An 18527-nucleotide genomic window follows, 5' to 3' on the forward strand; every position below is an offset into this window, starting at 1 on the left:
CAAATATAGTAGATACAGGGTGTTGAAGAGTTAATGAAGACTCTGAGGATCTTGGACTGAACTACTATTAAGGATGGTTTTCCTATAAACTGACAATATTGACAACAGTGGGACTGTGGATGCAGAAATTGAGATGTTTACAAGTTCATATTGGAGATCTTAAAGATGCCTCTAAGAATCCACATGGAGAGGTCAAGTGAATAGAGATACACACACACAAACACACATGAAAAAAGACCTGGTCTGAAACATTTTTTAACAGCCAAATGATGGTACTTGAAGACATGAAACTGGAAGAAGAGTTCAGATAGTGAAAAAGCCCAGTGTTTTTCTTTGGCGCATTCCAATATTAAAAGCTCATGGAAACCAAAGTATTTCACCAACAGACTGAATAGAAAACTCAAAGCTGTAAAAGAAAAACAAGCACAGCATGTCATTCTGGACAGTGAAGGAATATTTCAAGGAGTTGGGTAAACTCTATTAGGTCAAAGTGAGCAATGATAATTAACTTTTAAATTTAGAAACTTGGAGGTCATTGATGCCCAAAACTGAAGCATTTTTAGTTAAGTGATAAGGGTAAAACCTGATCAGGGTGGGTTAATAGACTTGAAAAAAGCAAAATTCAGTATAATTTTTGCTTGCTTGTTTCAAATACCCTGTTGTTCAGTTGCAAAGTCGTGTCTGACTCTTGACCGCATGGACTGCAGCACACCAGGCTTCCCTGTCCTTCACCATCTCCCAGAGCTTGCTCCAACTTATATCCACAGTGATGTCACACAACCATCTCATCCTCTGTCATCCCCTTCTCCTGCCTTCAATCTTTCCCAGCATCAGGGTCTTTCCCAGTGAGTCAGCTCTTCACATCAGGTGGCCAAAGTATTGGAGCTTCAGCTTCACCATCAGTCCTCCCAATGAATATTCAGGGTTGATTCAAGTACCTCCTGGGAAGCATCTGTCAATTCTGAAAATGGCAATTTTTCAAATATACAAAAATGCTACCCAAGGCAACATCTGTCCTGAATCGCAGTTTTGCCTGGTGACCTCATTAAGATGAGGAAATGACAAAGTAATCTGCTGTATATTTAAATAAGCAGTACAATAAAAATATAATTCTAAACAAATTCATTCAAGGGTAAAAAAAAATGGCATGTTATTTTTCTTGGTAACATTCGTATCTGATGCAGTCCTAAGTGACAGTCAACTTCCATTTCCACTTCAGTGTCTTTAACAGCAATAATTGGATGTAGTTTCTTCAAGAAATGTCTCATGCCAAATTTTACATTTTTGTGTGGGCAAGTCCAGAAATACTGATCACAAAGAGATTATTAAAAAGTCTTAAAAGACTTACAATTTTCTCGTACTAGAAAACGTAAGGGATTTATTTGGAAATACTTAATAAAATCTTTGTCTTTCAATTATTTAGGAATTTTAACTAAATCTCTGTATCTCTGCATAATTCTAAACCTTGAGGTGATTTGTACCAAAGCATCCAGAGTGGTTCTTGACATGGGTGGGAATGGGGCAATTTTGTCCACCAGGTAACATTTGGCAATGTCTGCAAGCATTTTTAGTTTTACAACGTGGAGAGAGAATGTCACTGGCATATAAGGCAGAGGACAAGGACACTACTAACCACGCTAATATAAAATAAAAACCCACCCTACCCACAACAAACCATCTGACATCTGACTCAGAAAGTCAACAATGGCAAGGTTGAGAAACTCTGAGGAGAAACATTATCAAAAGACAAGGAGCTTGAAGTGGTCAGTTCTACATTCAAGACTACCTGGGTTCAAATACAAACAGATGGGCTCAAATACATTCATGTGTTCTGCCTTCATGGATACAGAGGGTCGACTGCACTATGCCACTTTATATAAGGAACTTGAGCATCTGAGAATTTTGGTATCTGCCAGGAGTGGGGAGGAACAGTGTTTCTGAAACAAACCTCCCAAACACTAAGGGATAACTGATTCACATTTGACTAATGGAATGAACTTGAATAATTTAATCTTGGTTTAATTGGTCTTGGTTTCCTTACTGTTTAAAAAAATATTTTTAAGTATTTGAGATAATTCACATGAACATTTAACTCAGTTCCTGACAAGTAAAATGTACCATTACTTTGTAAACACAAAATATGTATAATGTAGACCTATATATTAAAATCTAAAATTTTCTCACTAAATTCCTGAAGCTCCTACAATGTCATGATCTACACATACCACGTGGAAAACTGATATACAACATGGCGAATTCTTGATTAGCCACCACTGAAATGTTCTGCTCATTGGATCAAAACTGCTGGCATACTTCCTAGCCTTTGAAAACCTGCCCAAACTCAGTAGTTCTCAAGAGCTCTTCTTCGCCACTCACTCGGAGAGTAGTGATGGAGTCAGATCCAACTACAATCCCCAGCCAGACCATGGCAACTGACAACCTAGAAAATTTTCAGCAGAGAGAATGAATGACACAGTAAAAACCAGTATTAACAGCACATACTTCAATATCAGCCAGTAACAGCAATTCATAAGTTTTCATCTCGCCAATCCCAAAGAGGCTTGAATAATCTTCCAAATCTACCTTTCATTTACAATTCCAGTTCTTAAATATGCCCCAGCGTAAACAACAGCCTGTACACAAAATGAAAGTGTCTAATTAGAGCTGCTTAAAGTCTTATTTTCAAGTTACACGAATACACAGAAATTCAAGAAATTCCTTAAATTCCAATAGTTTATTTCCCATATCCTAAGTTTTGAAGTTCAGGGTAGAGTTTCAGCATTAAATAATGACACATATCAAGTTTCAGACTATTTATTCATCAGTGTAAACCCCAACACAATACACCAAAATGATTTCGTGCATTTAGAGGGGAAATATTTCCTGGTTAAGTGGAAAATTGTGCGGATGGCTTCTGGAAGACCTTCATTCTAATCAGCTTTATAGTGAAATATTTCATTTAGAAGTCTGGACCTTCTTTCTTCAGTTTGCTGTAATCTACATTCACAGAGTAGAACTTGGAAAAGAAAAAAGATATTTTAGATAATCATATACACAAAGACGATATAGAAGTTTAAGATCATTTTTATTCAGCTTTCTATAGTAACAATTATAGACATGAATTATTAGAAATATTTAACAATATAAAAGTCATTCAAACAAAGATGTTAAAATTCCAATCCTTAATAATGGTTTTGGTAAGGTAAAAATATTCAGTCTTCCTCAGAAAAGCAGAGTCAGTATGATCTGTTGGAACTTATAAAAAATTCTTCTTTTCAAGGTGAATAATTATGAATTCTTCTGACATATACTTCCAATTCTTACATTTTTCCTTTCATCTAAATTAGGTACAGGAGTGAATCTCCAACAGAATGAGTATCAATTATCATCCCTATTTGGTCAGCAAAGTTCTATAATTTAGACGGGAAAGATTTAAAGCAATAAACATCAGCTAATAATATAAAGTAATGCTTTGTTGCATGTTTGTTTCTGTTGGTTTTTAGATACAAACTGGTCTGCTTTGATGGCTTTTCTTTCCATTTTTCTCTCTCCTTTACTTTGGGGTTTCCTTAATTTCCTAACCCAGAATGCATCAAAATCAAATTTATACTTTACCACCTTTGGCACAAAAGCTTTTAAATATATTTAAATGTACTTTGGAAATTTTTAAATTTTCATAAATGTGTCTATATTCAACTTAATTTGAAATATATTTTACTATCATTTCTTTAAAAACTGCCTCTAACTCCCAATAATTAAAAAAAAAAATGATTTATACTTTAACTGCTCTAACAATCGTACTAAGGAAACATTAGGATTCGTAATAAGCCCAGATAAGGCTATAATCTTATGCCAAAGAATACTGAAGAGGTTATGCTATAATTACTTGAAAACTATATTATTTAACTCCAAAAGTATCCGAACTACAGAATTTATCTTCATTTTCTTCAGTTTTTAAACAAGAAGCTCATAAATCTGTGTCCATTATTTCTTCAAACCCCTTCATTTCTTGAAACATACCCTAACTTCTTGATCTCTAACTGAAAAATTCTTAATTTTATTTGACTTTTTAAAAAATTCCCAGGTTGTAAAGCTTATCCTTGAGATACATATGTAGACATTTATAAACTTTATAAACATTAAAGTATGAATCAGTCATAAACCAGTATTTTTTGTTCTGACAGTATTCTCCTATGAAGTAACTGAAATAGACAATGAGAATTGAAAAAAACCAACTGTTCATCTGTAACATACTAACAAAATGTTAAAGAGAATATTTATAAAAGGAACTGCGGTTATATTTTAAGAAATATTTATTGGGCTGTTTTAGAGGATCCTGGGCACTATCAGCAGAATCATTTATCTTAATTATCACAACCCTACTCATTCTTCAGAAAAGAAGTCACTGGGATCAAGTTATCAAGTTGTCAGAAGCAGGATCAAGCTCCTACACCCAAGCAGAGTGGAAAGTTCACAGTATTTTTGCTAATTTTCTCAAAACTAAGCAGACTTCTGCTATGTTTGCTTTATTCGGCTCCATATACCAGTATCAGAGTTCTCTGTCAAAGTAATTTTCAAATCTGCTTTATTTTTCAGCTTCCATGTCCCCCATCCTTTTCTCAATTTAATGGTAGCTACCTCGGCAGTTTCTGAAACAACAACTGGGAAGACACAGCATATTCTGATCTTGGCTTCAGGGTATTTTATTCAGTTGAGAAACGCTGCTAGACCTTCAATGCTAAAATGCTATCTTAGCCTCCTCTCTTGTTTGTATTAGTTAGCTTTTGCTAGAATGTGAAATAGCAAAAAATAACCACCAAATCATAGCAGCTTTCAAGAAAGGTTTATTTTTCATTCACATTATCTGCCTTTCTAAGCTGACTGTTCTGTGTTCTTTTCATTTTAATCTGGGCTGAAAGAGAAGCTCCTAACTGTCAATTCGGTCTCAGGAGGGAAATGGAAAAGAACAATGGACGAACCACATGCTCGTTTAGAAGTGGCAGATACCACTTTCTTTGATTTGCCAGAGCAAGTCACATAACCAAACCTGATGTTAAAAGGGCCAGAAAAAAAATTCTCTTAGGTGAGAGGAAGTGAATGACAGAGAAAGAATAACCTAGCTTACCTCACTGTTTAGGTTTAAGAGCAGTAGTAGACATCATCCATGCCAAGCTCACAAGTTTTTGGACTTGGCTCCCTTCTATTTCTGCTTGCAAATGTCCCAATTCTTCTAAACTCATCTCTTGGCAAGTAGAGCCAACAATAGTCTACTAACATCCTGGTTTCCAAAATCTTTTATAATCAACTCTTTAGGCACAAAGTCTGCTTTCCAAGTTATAGCAGGGGATACTTTATCAGATATTTTGCCATTATATGATTCATTTTTCCAGGCTCTAATACCAGTATCCTAGCTATTCACAACCCAATCTATGCCACACACATTAGATTTCTACTGCAGCAACGTTCCATTTCCAGCTCACACAGCCTTATACTGGCATGTGTTACCATATTCTTATTGTTGCTGTTCAGTCACTAAGTCGTGTCTGATTCTTTGTGACCCCATGAACATCATATTTTAAAACACTGGTAATCAGTTTCATTATCATAATCACCTGGGGAGTTTTCTGAACTACATACCAGAGATTCCAATATGCTCTTGGGGTGAGAGGACCAAGCCCTGGGGGTTTTTTTGTTGCTGCTATTTTCTTTTTCAAAGTTTATTGGATGTGGAATAATTTCTCCAGAATGGACTTAAATTTACAGGAGAGAAAAAATAGGATGCTTGAGTATCATTTTTTGAGGCAAAATGTGACACAAATTAAGATGGCTCACTTCAGGTTCACCAGTACATTTTTGTTTCTTGTAGAGAAATCTGTTGAAGATTTGGAAGCCCAATTATAATCAGAAGGTTGAACAGAAGTCTTGGAGTCTGCAGAAGGTGGTAATTATTTTAAAAGCTGCTGTCATCAGTAATGACAGCATTATTTCTATAATAAGGAGATATATTTGCTAAAAGGTCCTAAACACTCCTTGCTCTGGAACTTCTCCCTAACAGTGCTCAAAGAAACTGCTAGTTTTTGATGAAAGAGCCTGGCATAGTGGAAAATTCACGGCAAATTATATACTTAAGTGGGTAAACTGTATGGTATATGAAGGGCTTCCCAGGTGGCCCCAGTGGTAAAGAACCCACCTGCCAATGCAGGAGACATAAGAGATGAGGGTTCGATCTCTGGATTGAGAAGATCCCTGGAGGAGGGCATGGCAACTCACTCCAGATTCTTGCCTGGAGAATCCCATGGACAGAACAGCCTCATGGGCTACAGTCCATCAGTTAAGTCACTCAATCGTATCCAACTCTTTGCAACCCTATGGACTGCAGTACGCCAGGCTTCCCTGTCCATCATCAACTCCTGGAGCTTGCGCAAACTCATGTCCATTGAATTGGTGATGCCATCCAACCATCTCATCCTCTGTCTCACCCTTTGACTCTGTGACAGTCCATAGGGTCACAAAGAGTTGGACACAACTTAAGTGACTTAGTACATACATATGGTATATGAATCATATCCTAATAAAACTTTGACATGCCAAGGGTTTTTTCTTTGTATATGCAAAAATTTACATTCTTTATGACAGTGCAGGGGTTTTTTTCTTTGTATATGCAAAAATTTTACATGGAAGCATAGCATCTTAGGAATAAATGGTCTTAGATTTTCAACAACAAGGATAGACCTTATGGGCATTATGCTAAGTGAGGTTAATTGAGACAGAGAAAGACAAATACTGTATGAACCTCACTTAAATACAATCTAAAAAGTCTGAATTTGTAAAAAGAGAAAGTAGACTGGTGACTACTGGGGGATGGAAGATGGGGAAATTGGGAAGATTTTATTAAAGGCAGAAACTTGTGACTAGTAGCTCAACAAGTTCTGGAGGCTTAATACACAATACAGTGATTATCATCAACAGTATCATAAATTTCAGAGTTGCTAAGAGACTAGCTCTTAATTATTCTCAACACAAAAGTGATAATTATGTGACATGATAAAGGTGTTAGCTAACACTACTGTAGTAATCATAGTGTAATACATATAAGTGCACCCAACCAACAAGCTGTACACCTCGAACTTACACAGTATTACATGTCAATTATGTATCAATAACATAAATAAAAGTAAATAGCCTCAGTCCGTGAAATCATTCTTTGTAGTAGTTTCATAAACTAGTTTTGCAGAAAGATGTCAAAAAGGTGTACCTAGAAAGTTTATGGTAAAATATAAGTTTCAACTGATTTTCACTTCTTCCTACTAATTCTCACCTAAAATATGTCAACCATACCAAAAAGAAAAAACCACCAACCAAACCAGCCACTAGATTAGTTACTCAAAGTGTGGCCCATGGACCAACAGCATCAATATCATCTGAAACTTTATCAGAAATGCAATTGTTCAGTCTCCACAACAGATCAAGTGAATCAGAACTGCTGGGGGTAGAGTTGAAGAACCTATTTTACCAACCTCTCCAGTGATGCCAATGTATGCCGAAGTCTGAGAATCACTGCACTACACTAACCAAGACTGGAGAAAATGTTAAGCATACTATCTCTTTTTTTCCTTAGTCAAATCAGCAGAATTGAGATATTATCTTCATTTCCCACCCAGACTCTAAAGCCTGTGAATAAAGTCCTTAAAAAGATATTTATTAGAAAAACATACCATTTTACTTTCACAGAACAATCTAGTAATTTCTCAAAGTTCATTATAATAGAGTTTTACTTGCATCTCCTATTTCAAAAAAAGACCTACTCCATGACAAAATTTATTAAAATACACTTTCCAGCAATTCTGAAACAATTTTTAGCTTACCTTGTATTGATCATTAGGACCTAGTTTGTTCCAGGGTTCTGGGTTATTCTTTTTGTCCCAACTAGAAGAAATATATAAAACATTATAATTATTAAAGTTACAAAATACTATTTAAAATAGTTTTATATTCCAGAAACTATCATTTTGAATAGATCAAATTCCATTTCCTATCAGATGAAGTAATGTTATTTTCATTATAGAGTTGAAATAGAGAAAAGACCCCTAATAAGCAAACTCATGGAACAAGTTAGAAAAAGGTACAACACAGAGAGCCCCTTGGGGCAGTTATCCCTGTTCCTAACCCTGTTACAGAAAACTTAATTTAAAAAAAAGCATTCCCTACTGTAGAAAAACAGCCCCCAAAAAACACTCAAACATACTAGCAACCCTGACTAAGTGTTTTATAAAGTTACTATGATCTCAATCATCACAACATTACAAAACGGGTACTGGCAGTTCTATTCAACCAACAAGAAAATGCAACTCAGAGAAATCTAGATAATTTCATGAACCACAAAACAACAATAACAAAAACAGAAAACAGTAGAACTGGCATCTGAACTTACTCTAGGACAGCGAATTTCAGCTTCTTTCTACTACTTGACGCTGCCTCTCTAGAAAGATTGAGGCTCCTAAATCAGTTTGGTAAACCATCAAAGTTCTAAACGTTTTTAAACACTTACCTGACATCGGGATTGAACAATGCCAGGCGTGCGACATACAGTGCTGCTCCAGTCCCTCCTGCTCCAATAAATATGAAGAGGGGGATCAACTGGAAGCCAAAACAAAATAGATGAGAATTAACAGTCATCTTCAAATACCTACATACTGATAAAAGTAAACAAAGACTACAGTAGTTTCTATACACTGATTCCCAAATCTCTAACCATCTTTTTATTTTTTAAAAAAATTTGGGATTTACATGCCGTAAAATTCATTAACTTCAACAACCAACGATTTCCAGTAAATGTATAAAGTTGTGCAACGGTCCCACAATACAATTTTAGAACATTCCCATCACCCCAAAAATCTCTCTCAGGGCCACTGCTGCCACTGGCATCCCCATCTTCAGCCCCAGGCAACCACTAACCTGCGTTCTAACTCTAGACTTACTTTCTCTTCAAACCACCTTTTTAATCTGGTCTTAAAGTTTGAAAGAAAAGACTTCATTTTTAAGGAAGATTACTTTTAACTATGTTCAATAATTTTTTTTAAAAAAGGAACTTCTATAATATCTAAAGGATGTGAGGATAATTCTGATTTTACGTGGAAAACGTTATACTGAATTTTAAATTTTCTAAGAAAATACATCATCTTTTTTACCTAATAGTCATACATCACTCTCATTAAATTCCAGCTTCTCGCATGTCAAGGCTTGAAACACAAGCTCTTGGCAAGTTATTTAGGCTTGCTTCTATACAGACGTTACGAAAAACAAAAATTCTGTTAAATAAAGTCTGAACGAGCATACAGAAACACACCTACTATAAATACCGCTATTACACATAATCTCTGGAAACGTACTGCTAGCACGTTTAATGCACAGTTAGACAATCAGATTTAAAAATATAAATTAAAGATTGCACAATTGAGTTTTAGAACCACCGGACGTTGATGGGCAAGGGGAAAATACGTGAAATATAAAAGAACTCAACGCAATTAAAACTCCGCACTCCTACAATATCACAAAATATCAAGTCGTCAAGAGAAACCGAGGATGCCAAACTCAGAGACCTTCACATTTTCCTTAAGGCCTGGTGGTGCAATGCAGTGAAAACAAAGCTTTTAACAGCACAACAAACAGTATACCTGACCTTTCCTGCTGTCTAACCCACACAGCGCACAACTATCCCTCCTGGTACCACCTACCTGCGAAAGGACGCGCACCCACCACACTGTTCCAACATATTCTTTTGCCCGAGAGTATCCCTCACCTCCCCCATGCCAGGCCAAACCCCACAATGCAAGGCGTGCAAGGTCAGAACTCAAGGTCCTGGGGCAACTAGGAGAACAGGACAGAGTGAGGCAAGGTCTAGCCCTGAGGAACCGTAAGGAGCTGAAGGGGGAAGCTCCCAGGGGATTGACGCAGCCGCCTCCCCTCACAGGACAGACAAGGGAAGACACTGGGAGAGAGTTTAAGAACTCACACTAGGATGCTTCTTGGCCTGACCGATGATCTGGCGGAGCATGGTTGCGACAGTGGCCTCGAGTCCAAACTGAGAGAAAAACTAAGCCACAAGGCCGGAGATTAAGCACTCACCGCACCTGGGAGGAGCGGACGTCCAAAGTCACTCAGGACCTCCTACCTGAAGGACCCCTGGCTCAGAGGGCGGCCTGCGGCAGTAGGGCCCGGATGCAGCTGTCCTGGAAAATGCCTGTTTGACTCAGCACCTCTCGCGTCTGCTTTAACCTTCCCAAATCAACAGCGTTCGACTGCAAAGCAAAACAGTCTCATTACTATGCCTTGCATACTTTCAATGGGTAATTTTTTTTTGCGTCAAAACTAGAACCTACAATTGACTACACGGGCACTTTCTCGGGAGGCCGCGTGTTTGAAGAGGGGGCGGGCAGGCAGACGCACGCGCCTTGAGCTCAGAGAGCCCGGTCTTTAGCTAGAAGTCTGTGAGCCTGGTCCGCGCGCCGAGACGCTGGGGGCGCGCGTGCCGGCTGCGCGCCGGCCGCCCTGACAGCCGCTCCGGGAGCTGCGCGGCGCCTCTGGCTGCTGGGCGCCTGCCGCCTGGAGGGCAGGTCGAGTCTCTAGCCACTGAGGTCAGCGACTGCGGTTTAAAACTACTGCAGCTGCTTCCTGTCCTTGACTGTCATTGAGGGGCAGAAGTTAGAAACTAGTAAATGATTTACAGATGGCGGTAGTCTTGTCAGTGTGATCTGGAAACAGTTCCTGGTCGTCGCTTAAGTGTTCAGGGCTCCCTGGTGCCTCAGACCTAGTAAAGAATCTTCCTCCAGTGCGGAAGACGGGTTCGATCCCTGGAACGGGAAGAGTCCCTGGAGCTGGAAATGGCAACCCACTCCAGTATTCTTGCTTGGAGATGCCCACGGACAGAGGAGCCTGGCTACAAAGGTGCTACAAAGACCTCTGCGACATTGCCACGCTCTCCTCTGCCTGGGTCTAAAACTGCATTCTAAAAATATGTTTCTATTGGTCTTGTCACTCCGGTATCCCAGTACTGGAATTCTCATTTGCCTGTTTTTTCTTTTTCTATTTTTAACCCAAAAGTCTTCCCAGGCATTCGAGGACACTGAACCCCAAACTCATATGTAACTTAAAGCATTAATCAAATGATCACACCACTAATTGGACCTGGAAAAAAAGTCTCCTCCAAATAAGTAACGGGAGACCTGAAGGAGAAGACGTTAACCAAACGAAGTGGAGGGAGGTAGATGTATAGACAGAGGTAATAGTTGTGACTGTCGGAAACTAAAGAGACTTTTTATGTTTTTTAACTTATTTATTTTAATTGGAGGCTAATTATAATATTGTATTGGCTTTGCCATACATCAACATGAATCCGCCACGGGTGTACACGTGTTCCCCAACCCGAACCCCCTGCCCACCTCCCTCCCCTACCATCCCTCTGGGTCATCCCAGTGCACCAGCCCCAAGCATCCTGTATCATGCATTGAACCTGGACTGATTAGTTTTATATATATTATACATGTTTCAATGGCATTCTCCCAAATCATCCCACCCTCTCCCTCTCCCACAGAGTCCAAAAGACTGTTCTATACATCTATGTCTCTTTTGTTGTCTCGCATACAAGGTTATCGTTCAGTTCAGTTCAGTCGCTCAATCGTGTCCGACTCTGCGACCCCATGAATCGCAGCACGCCAGGCCTCCCTGTCCACCACCAACTCCCGGAGTTCACTCAGACTCACGTCCATCGAGTCAGTGATGCCATCCAGCCATCTCATCCTCTGTTGTCCCCTTCTCTTCCTGCCCCCAATCCCTCCCAGCATCACAGTCTTTTCCAATGAGTCAACTCTTCACATGAAGTGGCCAAAGTACTGGAGTTTCAGCTTTAGTATCATTCCTTCCAAAGAAATCCCAGAGCTGATCTCCTTCAGAATGGACTGGTGGGATCTCCTTGCAGTCCAAGGGACTCTCAAGAGTCTTCCCCAACACCACAGTTCAAAAGCATCAATTCTTCGGCGCTCAGCCTTCTTCACAGTCCAACTCTCACATCCATACATGACCACAGGAAAAACCATAGCCTTGACTAGACGGAACTTTTTTGGCAAAGTAATGTCTCTGCTTCTGAATATACTATCTAGGTTGGTCATAACTTTTCTTCCAAGGAGTAAGCATCTTTTAATTTCATGGCTGCAGTCACCATCTGCAGTGATTTTGGAGCCAAAAAAATAAAGTCTGACACTGTTTCCACTGTTTGTCCATCTATTTCCCGTGAAGTGATGGGACTGGATGCCATCTTTCTAAATTTCATATATATGCATTAGGATACTGTATTGGTGTTTTTCTTTCTGGCTTACTTCACTCTGTATAATAGGCTCCAGTTTCATCCACCTCATTAGAACTGATTCAAATGTATTCTTTTTAATGGCTGAGTAATACTCCATTGTGTATATGTACCACAGCTTTCTTATCCATTCATCTGCTGATAGACATCTAGGTTGTTTCCATGTCCTGGCTACTATAAAGAGTGCTGCGATGAATGTTGGGGTACACGTGTCTTACAGAGACTTTTTAAGAAGGGGGGTCTGATTTGGTTGGAACTTGAATAGTAGAGGAAGTGAGGCTGGGGGCAGGGTGGGGGGGGGGCGGCGGGTTGGGGATCAGATCTGTTGCACCAGTGGTCATTTACACAGCATGGGTTTTATGCTGAAAGCATTAGGGAGTTAGGCAAAAGCAAGATGTGACTTTAAGTAATTGCTTTGTCTATGAAAATTGAATCACTGGAGATAAACATGAAAGAGGGGGGAATGGTTAAAGGGCCATTGCAATAGTCCATGTTAGGTAATGGTAGCTTCCTCTAGTGTAGGAAATTTGATGATGAAGAAAAGATTGCAGAGATATTTAGGAGGTAGCACCAAGACTTTGTGATTGGTCAAACATAGGAGTGGGAAGACAAGGGAGTCCAGGATAGTTTCAGAGGTTCCATTCTAACTCTGTGGATTGATGCCAATTATTCAGATTAAGAGAACTGGCCCATAAAGAAGGCTGAGCTCTGGAGAATTGATGCTTTCGAATTGTGCTGGAGATGAGGTGGTGATTATGAAAATGACATGAAGCTTATGAAGACTGGTATCTTTTTCATTCATTCAGTAGATCTTTATTAAGTACCTACTCTGCATCTGGCACTGTTTTAACTATGGCAGCTGAAAGAAAAACTTGTTCCTCACTAATGGAGTTTACATACTGGTTGGGAAGACAAACAGGAGGGAAGGGGGGCAGGGCACAACCTTTAAAAGAATGGTATAGCCTGAAGACATGACATAAATTGATTAGAATCAAATGGGTCCAAGATGGCAGACTAGTGGACTTCCACTAGATTTTGAGCCTCAGTATACGCTGGTTGTAATACAACAGCAAGCTGAAAGACACATCCACAGGCACCAAGATGGTTCAAAGGCTGAGAATAAAAGACCAAAAAATGAGCAGTAGCCCAGTTCCTGGAATTCTCCAACCTTTCCCTAAAGTAGTGAAGTGATCCTCCCATTCAAGCCCATGAAATTACTCAGCCTGTAGAAGCTAACCACATCACATTTTGCCGCTGCTCTTGCCTTCTGAGATGGCCCACACTCTGTCTATGGAGTGTGTTTCTCTCTAAATAAATCCACCTCTTACCACTTTGTCACTCACTGAATTCTTTCTGTGATGAAATATCAAGAACCTGAGCTTCATCTCAGTCACTGCATATGATGACTGCAGCCAGGAAATTAAAAGACGCTGATGCATGGAAGAAAAGTTAATGACCAACTTAGACAGCATATTAAAAAGCAGAGACATTACTTTGCTAACAAAGGTCCATCTAGTCAAGGCTATGGTTTTTCCAGTAGTCATATATGGATGTGAGAGTTGGACTATAAAGAAAGCCGAGCACAGAAGAATTGATGCTTTTGAACTGTGGTGTTGGACAAGACTTTTGAGAGTCCCTTGGACTGCAAGGAGATCCAACCAGTCCATCCTAAAGGAGATCAGTCCTGGGTGTTCATTGGAAGAACTGATGTTGAAGCTGAAACTCCAATACTTTGGCCACCTGATGCGAAGAGCTGACTCATTTGAAAAGACCCTGATATTGGGAAAGATTGAAGGTGGGAGGAGAAGGGGACGACAGAGGATGAGATGGTCAGATGACATCACTGATTCAATGGGCATGAGTTTGAGTAAACTCCAGGAGTTGGTGATGGATAGGGAGGCCTGGCATACTGCAGTCCATGGGGTTGCAAAGAGTCAGACACGACTGAGCAACTGAACTGACTGACTAACTGAGCTTTATTAGGTCCTAAAAACAGGTGTGTGATCTCAGTTTGAAGCTATGGGTCTTGGCCGGGTTCAGTTCTTGGCACATAGGTCTTGGTACCTCAAATCCCAATCTAAGGTGAATGGTTTCAAAACCATAAATAAATAATTAAGATAATTTTAGAGACTTCTTGTTAGTAACTTAGTTGTGTCTGACTCTTTGTTACCCTATGGACTGTAGCACACCAGGGTCCTCTGTCCGTGAAATTTCCCAGGCAAGAATACTAGAGTGGGTAGCTGTTCCCTTCTCCAGGGGGGATCTTCCTGATCCAAGCATCAAACCCACATCTCCTGTTTCCTGCATTGCAGGTAGATTCTTTACCATCTGAGCCACCAGGAAAGCCCATTTTATAGACTAATAAAGCAAACAAGCAAAAAGAATAATGAGATAGAGAAGGACATGGAGGCATGGAGCAAAGAAGTTTATTTTAGTAAAAGTGAATGTGGAAGATTCCTCTGAGGAGGTAATATTTGTGCTGAAACCTAAATGAAAAGAAGGTAACCTACTGAAGATCTGGGGCGGGAGGGGGGAACATTCCGATTGTCAAGAAAAAATAATTTTGAGATTTAAAAAAATAAAATGTTCAAGGGAGGCCAGTATGGCTGACCCATTAAAAAATGAGATCAGAGAGGTTATAAAGGTATCTCTGACATTTACTTTATAAACTATGGTAAGGAGTATGGTTATGTTAAAAGAAAAGATCAGCACAAAAATCATGGAAGATACTTAGATGTGAACATAGAAGCCCAAGATTAGTAAGTATAGGTAGGCTTTCAGTAAAGAAATTAGAAAGGGAAGATCTTGCAATATTTTGGCTCAGAGGTTAAACCGTCTGCCTCCAATGCGGGAGACCCAGGTTCAATCCCTGGGTCGGGAAGATCCCCTGGAGAAGGAAATGGTAACCCACTCCAGTAATCTTGCCTGGAGAATCCCATGGACGGAAAAGGCTGGTAGACTACAGTCCATGGGGGTCTCAAAGAGTTGGACACGACTGAGCGACTTCACCCTCACCCTCACCCTCACCCTCAAGTAGGCATACAGGAATGCCATTGCTAATAAGAAAGTAAAATCCAGTGACTCTTTTTTGAATGATTTAGTTTCTAGAAGTAATAATAATATAGGTAGTCAAGTGATGCCTTTGGAATAAAGCAGGGTTGTGCTGTGCTTAGTCTCTTCAGTTCAGTCACTCAGCCATGTCTGACTCTTTGCAACCCCATGAACCGCAGCACGCCAGGCCTCCCTGTCCATCACCAACTCCCAGAGTTCACCCAAACTCATGTGCATCGAGTCCATGATGCCATCTCATTCTCTGTCATCCCCTTCTCCTCCTGCCCCCAATCCCTCCCAGCATCAGGGTCTTTTCCAATGAGTCAACTCTTCTCATGAGGTGGCCAAAGTATTGGAGTTTCAATCAGCATCAGTCCTTCCAATGAACACCCAGGACTGATCTCCTTTAGGATGGACTGGTTGGATCTCCTTGCAGTCCAAGGGGCTCTCAAGAGTCTTCTCCAACATCACAGTTCAAAAGCATCAATTCTTTGGCACTCAGCTTTCTTCACAGTCCATACATGACCAGTGGAAAAACCATAGCCTTGACTAGACGGACCTTTGTTGGCAAAGTAGTATCTCTGCTTTTGAATATGCTATCTAGGTTGGTCATAACTTTCCTTCCAAGGAGTAAGTGTCTTTTAATTTCATGGCTGCAGTCACCATCTGCAGTGATTTTGGAGCCCCCAAAAATAAAGTCTGACACTGTTTCCCCATCTATTTCCCATGAAGTGATGGGACCAGATGCCATGATCTTCGTTTTCTGAATGTTGAGCTTTAAGCCAACTTTTTCTTAGTCTCTTAGTCGTGTCCAACTCTTTGCTTTCCCATGGACTGTAGTCCACCAGGCGCCTCTGTCTATGGGGATTCACCAGGCAAGAATACTGGAGTAGCTTGCCATGTCCTCCTCCAGGGGATCTTCCCAAACCAGGGATCGAGCTCAGATCTTCCACAGATTTGCAGATGGATTCTGTATTTGCAGATGGATTCTGTATTCTGAGCCCCAAGGGAAGCCCAAGAATACTGGAGTGGATAGCCTATCCCTTCTTCAGGGGATCTCCCTGACCCAGAAATTGAACTGGGGTCTCCTGCATTGCAGGTGGATTCTTTACTACCTGAGCTACCAGGGAAGTTAAATTTCATTTTTTAAAGTTTATTTTTTTTTGAGGGGGGCAGGCATTTGGCTTTGCAGATATTAGTTCCCTGGCCAGGGGTTGAACCCAGACACCTGGCAATGGAAGCATGGGGTCCTAAACAATGGAACACCAGAGAATTCCCTAAATTTCATTAAATGTTAATCAAAATGTCAGAGTGTAAAAATCTACATTTTTCACAATGAAGTTAGAGGAAAGAGTCAGTGACCAATATTTAAGCAGAAATGGGAAGATTAGAGATGACAGTCTGGAAAAAGACGCCATGGTAGAATATACAGGATGCAAAAACAAACTTCAGCTTTAGAAGTAGAATTGTTATGTGTGGCAGATTATATTATGTACAAATTCTTGCTGCTTCTCCCTGGAAGGGGTATCACCTACTTGCCTCACTAATGTCAGGCTTGATAAGATGACTTGCATTATTTGCCAACGAGATGTGACAAGTAGTATTTGTCATGCACAGGCAGAAGCTTTCAGAGCTAGCATGTGCTATGTTCTGTCTTTTCATTCTGCCACAAGATCAGCAGTGTTGTAGACAGAGCCTTTCCTGTCATGCTGAAAACTACCCGCAGCAGATATGTTGCTGAGCTATGGTGGACATGCACTGAGAATGAAAATGAAACAAGTCACCAGGTTTGAGAGTAGCTTGTTGCTGTAGCATAACCTAACCTACTGAGATTAATTCAGATTTGGTTCCAAAACTGTGGTGGTGTGTTATGATAAAAACCCTAAAATATGAGCCGTTGGATTCAGGACTCAGCAACAGGAGACAAGGTAATTATTACTAGAGGCTAGAAGGATGGCAATCTATGTTATGCAGTGCCAGAAGGTTTGGTGAAATAGTTCTCAATTAATTAGAAGGCAGTTAATGTCCCTGGTGAACTCAGAGCTTTGAGTGAAATGGCAGGCAAAGGGCTTGTAGCAACATGCGTCAGTTACTATTGGCAACAATTGACACACTTGTAGCACAATAAAAAGACGGACTCAGAAAATAATTGATCAGTTTGCAAGCTATAATGATAGAGAATGGAGCATCTAGAAAGTCAGAGAAAAGGGGAGATTTGCTTCCGTACAGATGATATAGCATGAAAAAGGCAGAAGGAATGAAAGTTCACAAAGTACATAATGTGTAGAAGGAATTGAAATGAATTCAGTATGGTGGGAGTTTAGGCTTCATAAGGATGAGTTATTGGAAATGAAGTGGAGAAGATTAACAGATTTTTGAGAAGTTGAGATTTGGAACTTTATCTTTTAGGTGGTAAAGATTTGTAAGTTTTATATATAAACAAGAGATAAAACAACGGCAGAGCATCCTATTAATATATTAATAAGGCTGTTTTTTCATTAAAACCATTCCACTCTGAGACATGTGTCCTCTAGATTTCTTGTTCCTTTGTTCTATTTAATTTTGTGAACAATTTTAAAATACCAAAAATATTATTCAAATTAAATGCAAGTTGTTCAGTGAATAAATATAGGCAGTATATCAATAGCATGCCCCCAAATTATTTCTTTTGCATGGTTTCTCTGAAGATTCAAGCCCAGAAAATTCTGGAAAATATAGTAATTATGTGTTGTTATTAAATGTATGACAGTAAAGAAATAGCTTCTTTAGAGAAGAATAATTTGATAAGTGAACCATGGAGTACGACTATATTAATGCAAATTGAGAGCAGAATCTTATATTTTTTACTCTGTTTGCATTTAGCATTTAATTATTTTTCTAGCAGATAAATTGACAACCGGAGTTGTTTTTCTGATAACACAAATACAAATTATGCCTTCACTTATTAATAAAGATTCTGCAGCTATCCTTAATCTAAAAATAAATGTCTTGTAATAGTATTGTGGTTGCTTAGCATAAACTGTATTTAATTATACAACTTCTGTTAGAAAAATGAAAACATATTTTGTTCTGTGAAAGTTTACTTCTACTCTTATAAATCAGAAAGCCTCAAAGTCAT

The 18527-nt window shown here is 39.5% G+C and overlaps 1 protein-coding gene across 1 annotated transcript; it reads right to left on the minus strand.

The window, feature by feature from the left end:
• Positions 1 to 2798: 2798 nt before the first annotated feature.
• Positions 2799 to 10461, minus strand: NDUFA4 (NDUFA4 mitochondrial complex associated). The gene is made up of 4 exons (XM_040260569.1): positions 10013 to 10461; positions 8549 to 8637; positions 7866 to 7926; positions 2799 to 3016 (listed from the first exon to the last, which is right to left on the minus strand). The coding sequence occupies exons 1-4, from the start codon at positions 10052 to 10054 to the stop codon at positions 2960 to 2962; spliced, it is 249 nt and encodes an 82-aa protein (XP_040116503.1). The 5' UTR covers positions 10055 to 10461; the 3' UTR covers positions 2799 to 2959.
• Between the last annotated feature and the right edge of the window lie 8066 nt (positions 10462 to 18527).

Source organism: Oryx dammah, unplaced genomic scaffold (genome assembly GCF_014754425.2).
Source record: "Oryx dammah isolate SB20612 unplaced genomic scaffold, SCBI_Odam_1.1 HiC_scaffold_18, whole genome shotgun sequence".
NCBI classification, from domain to species: Eukaryota; Metazoa; Chordata; class Mammalia; order Artiodactyla; family Bovidae; genus Oryx; species Oryx dammah.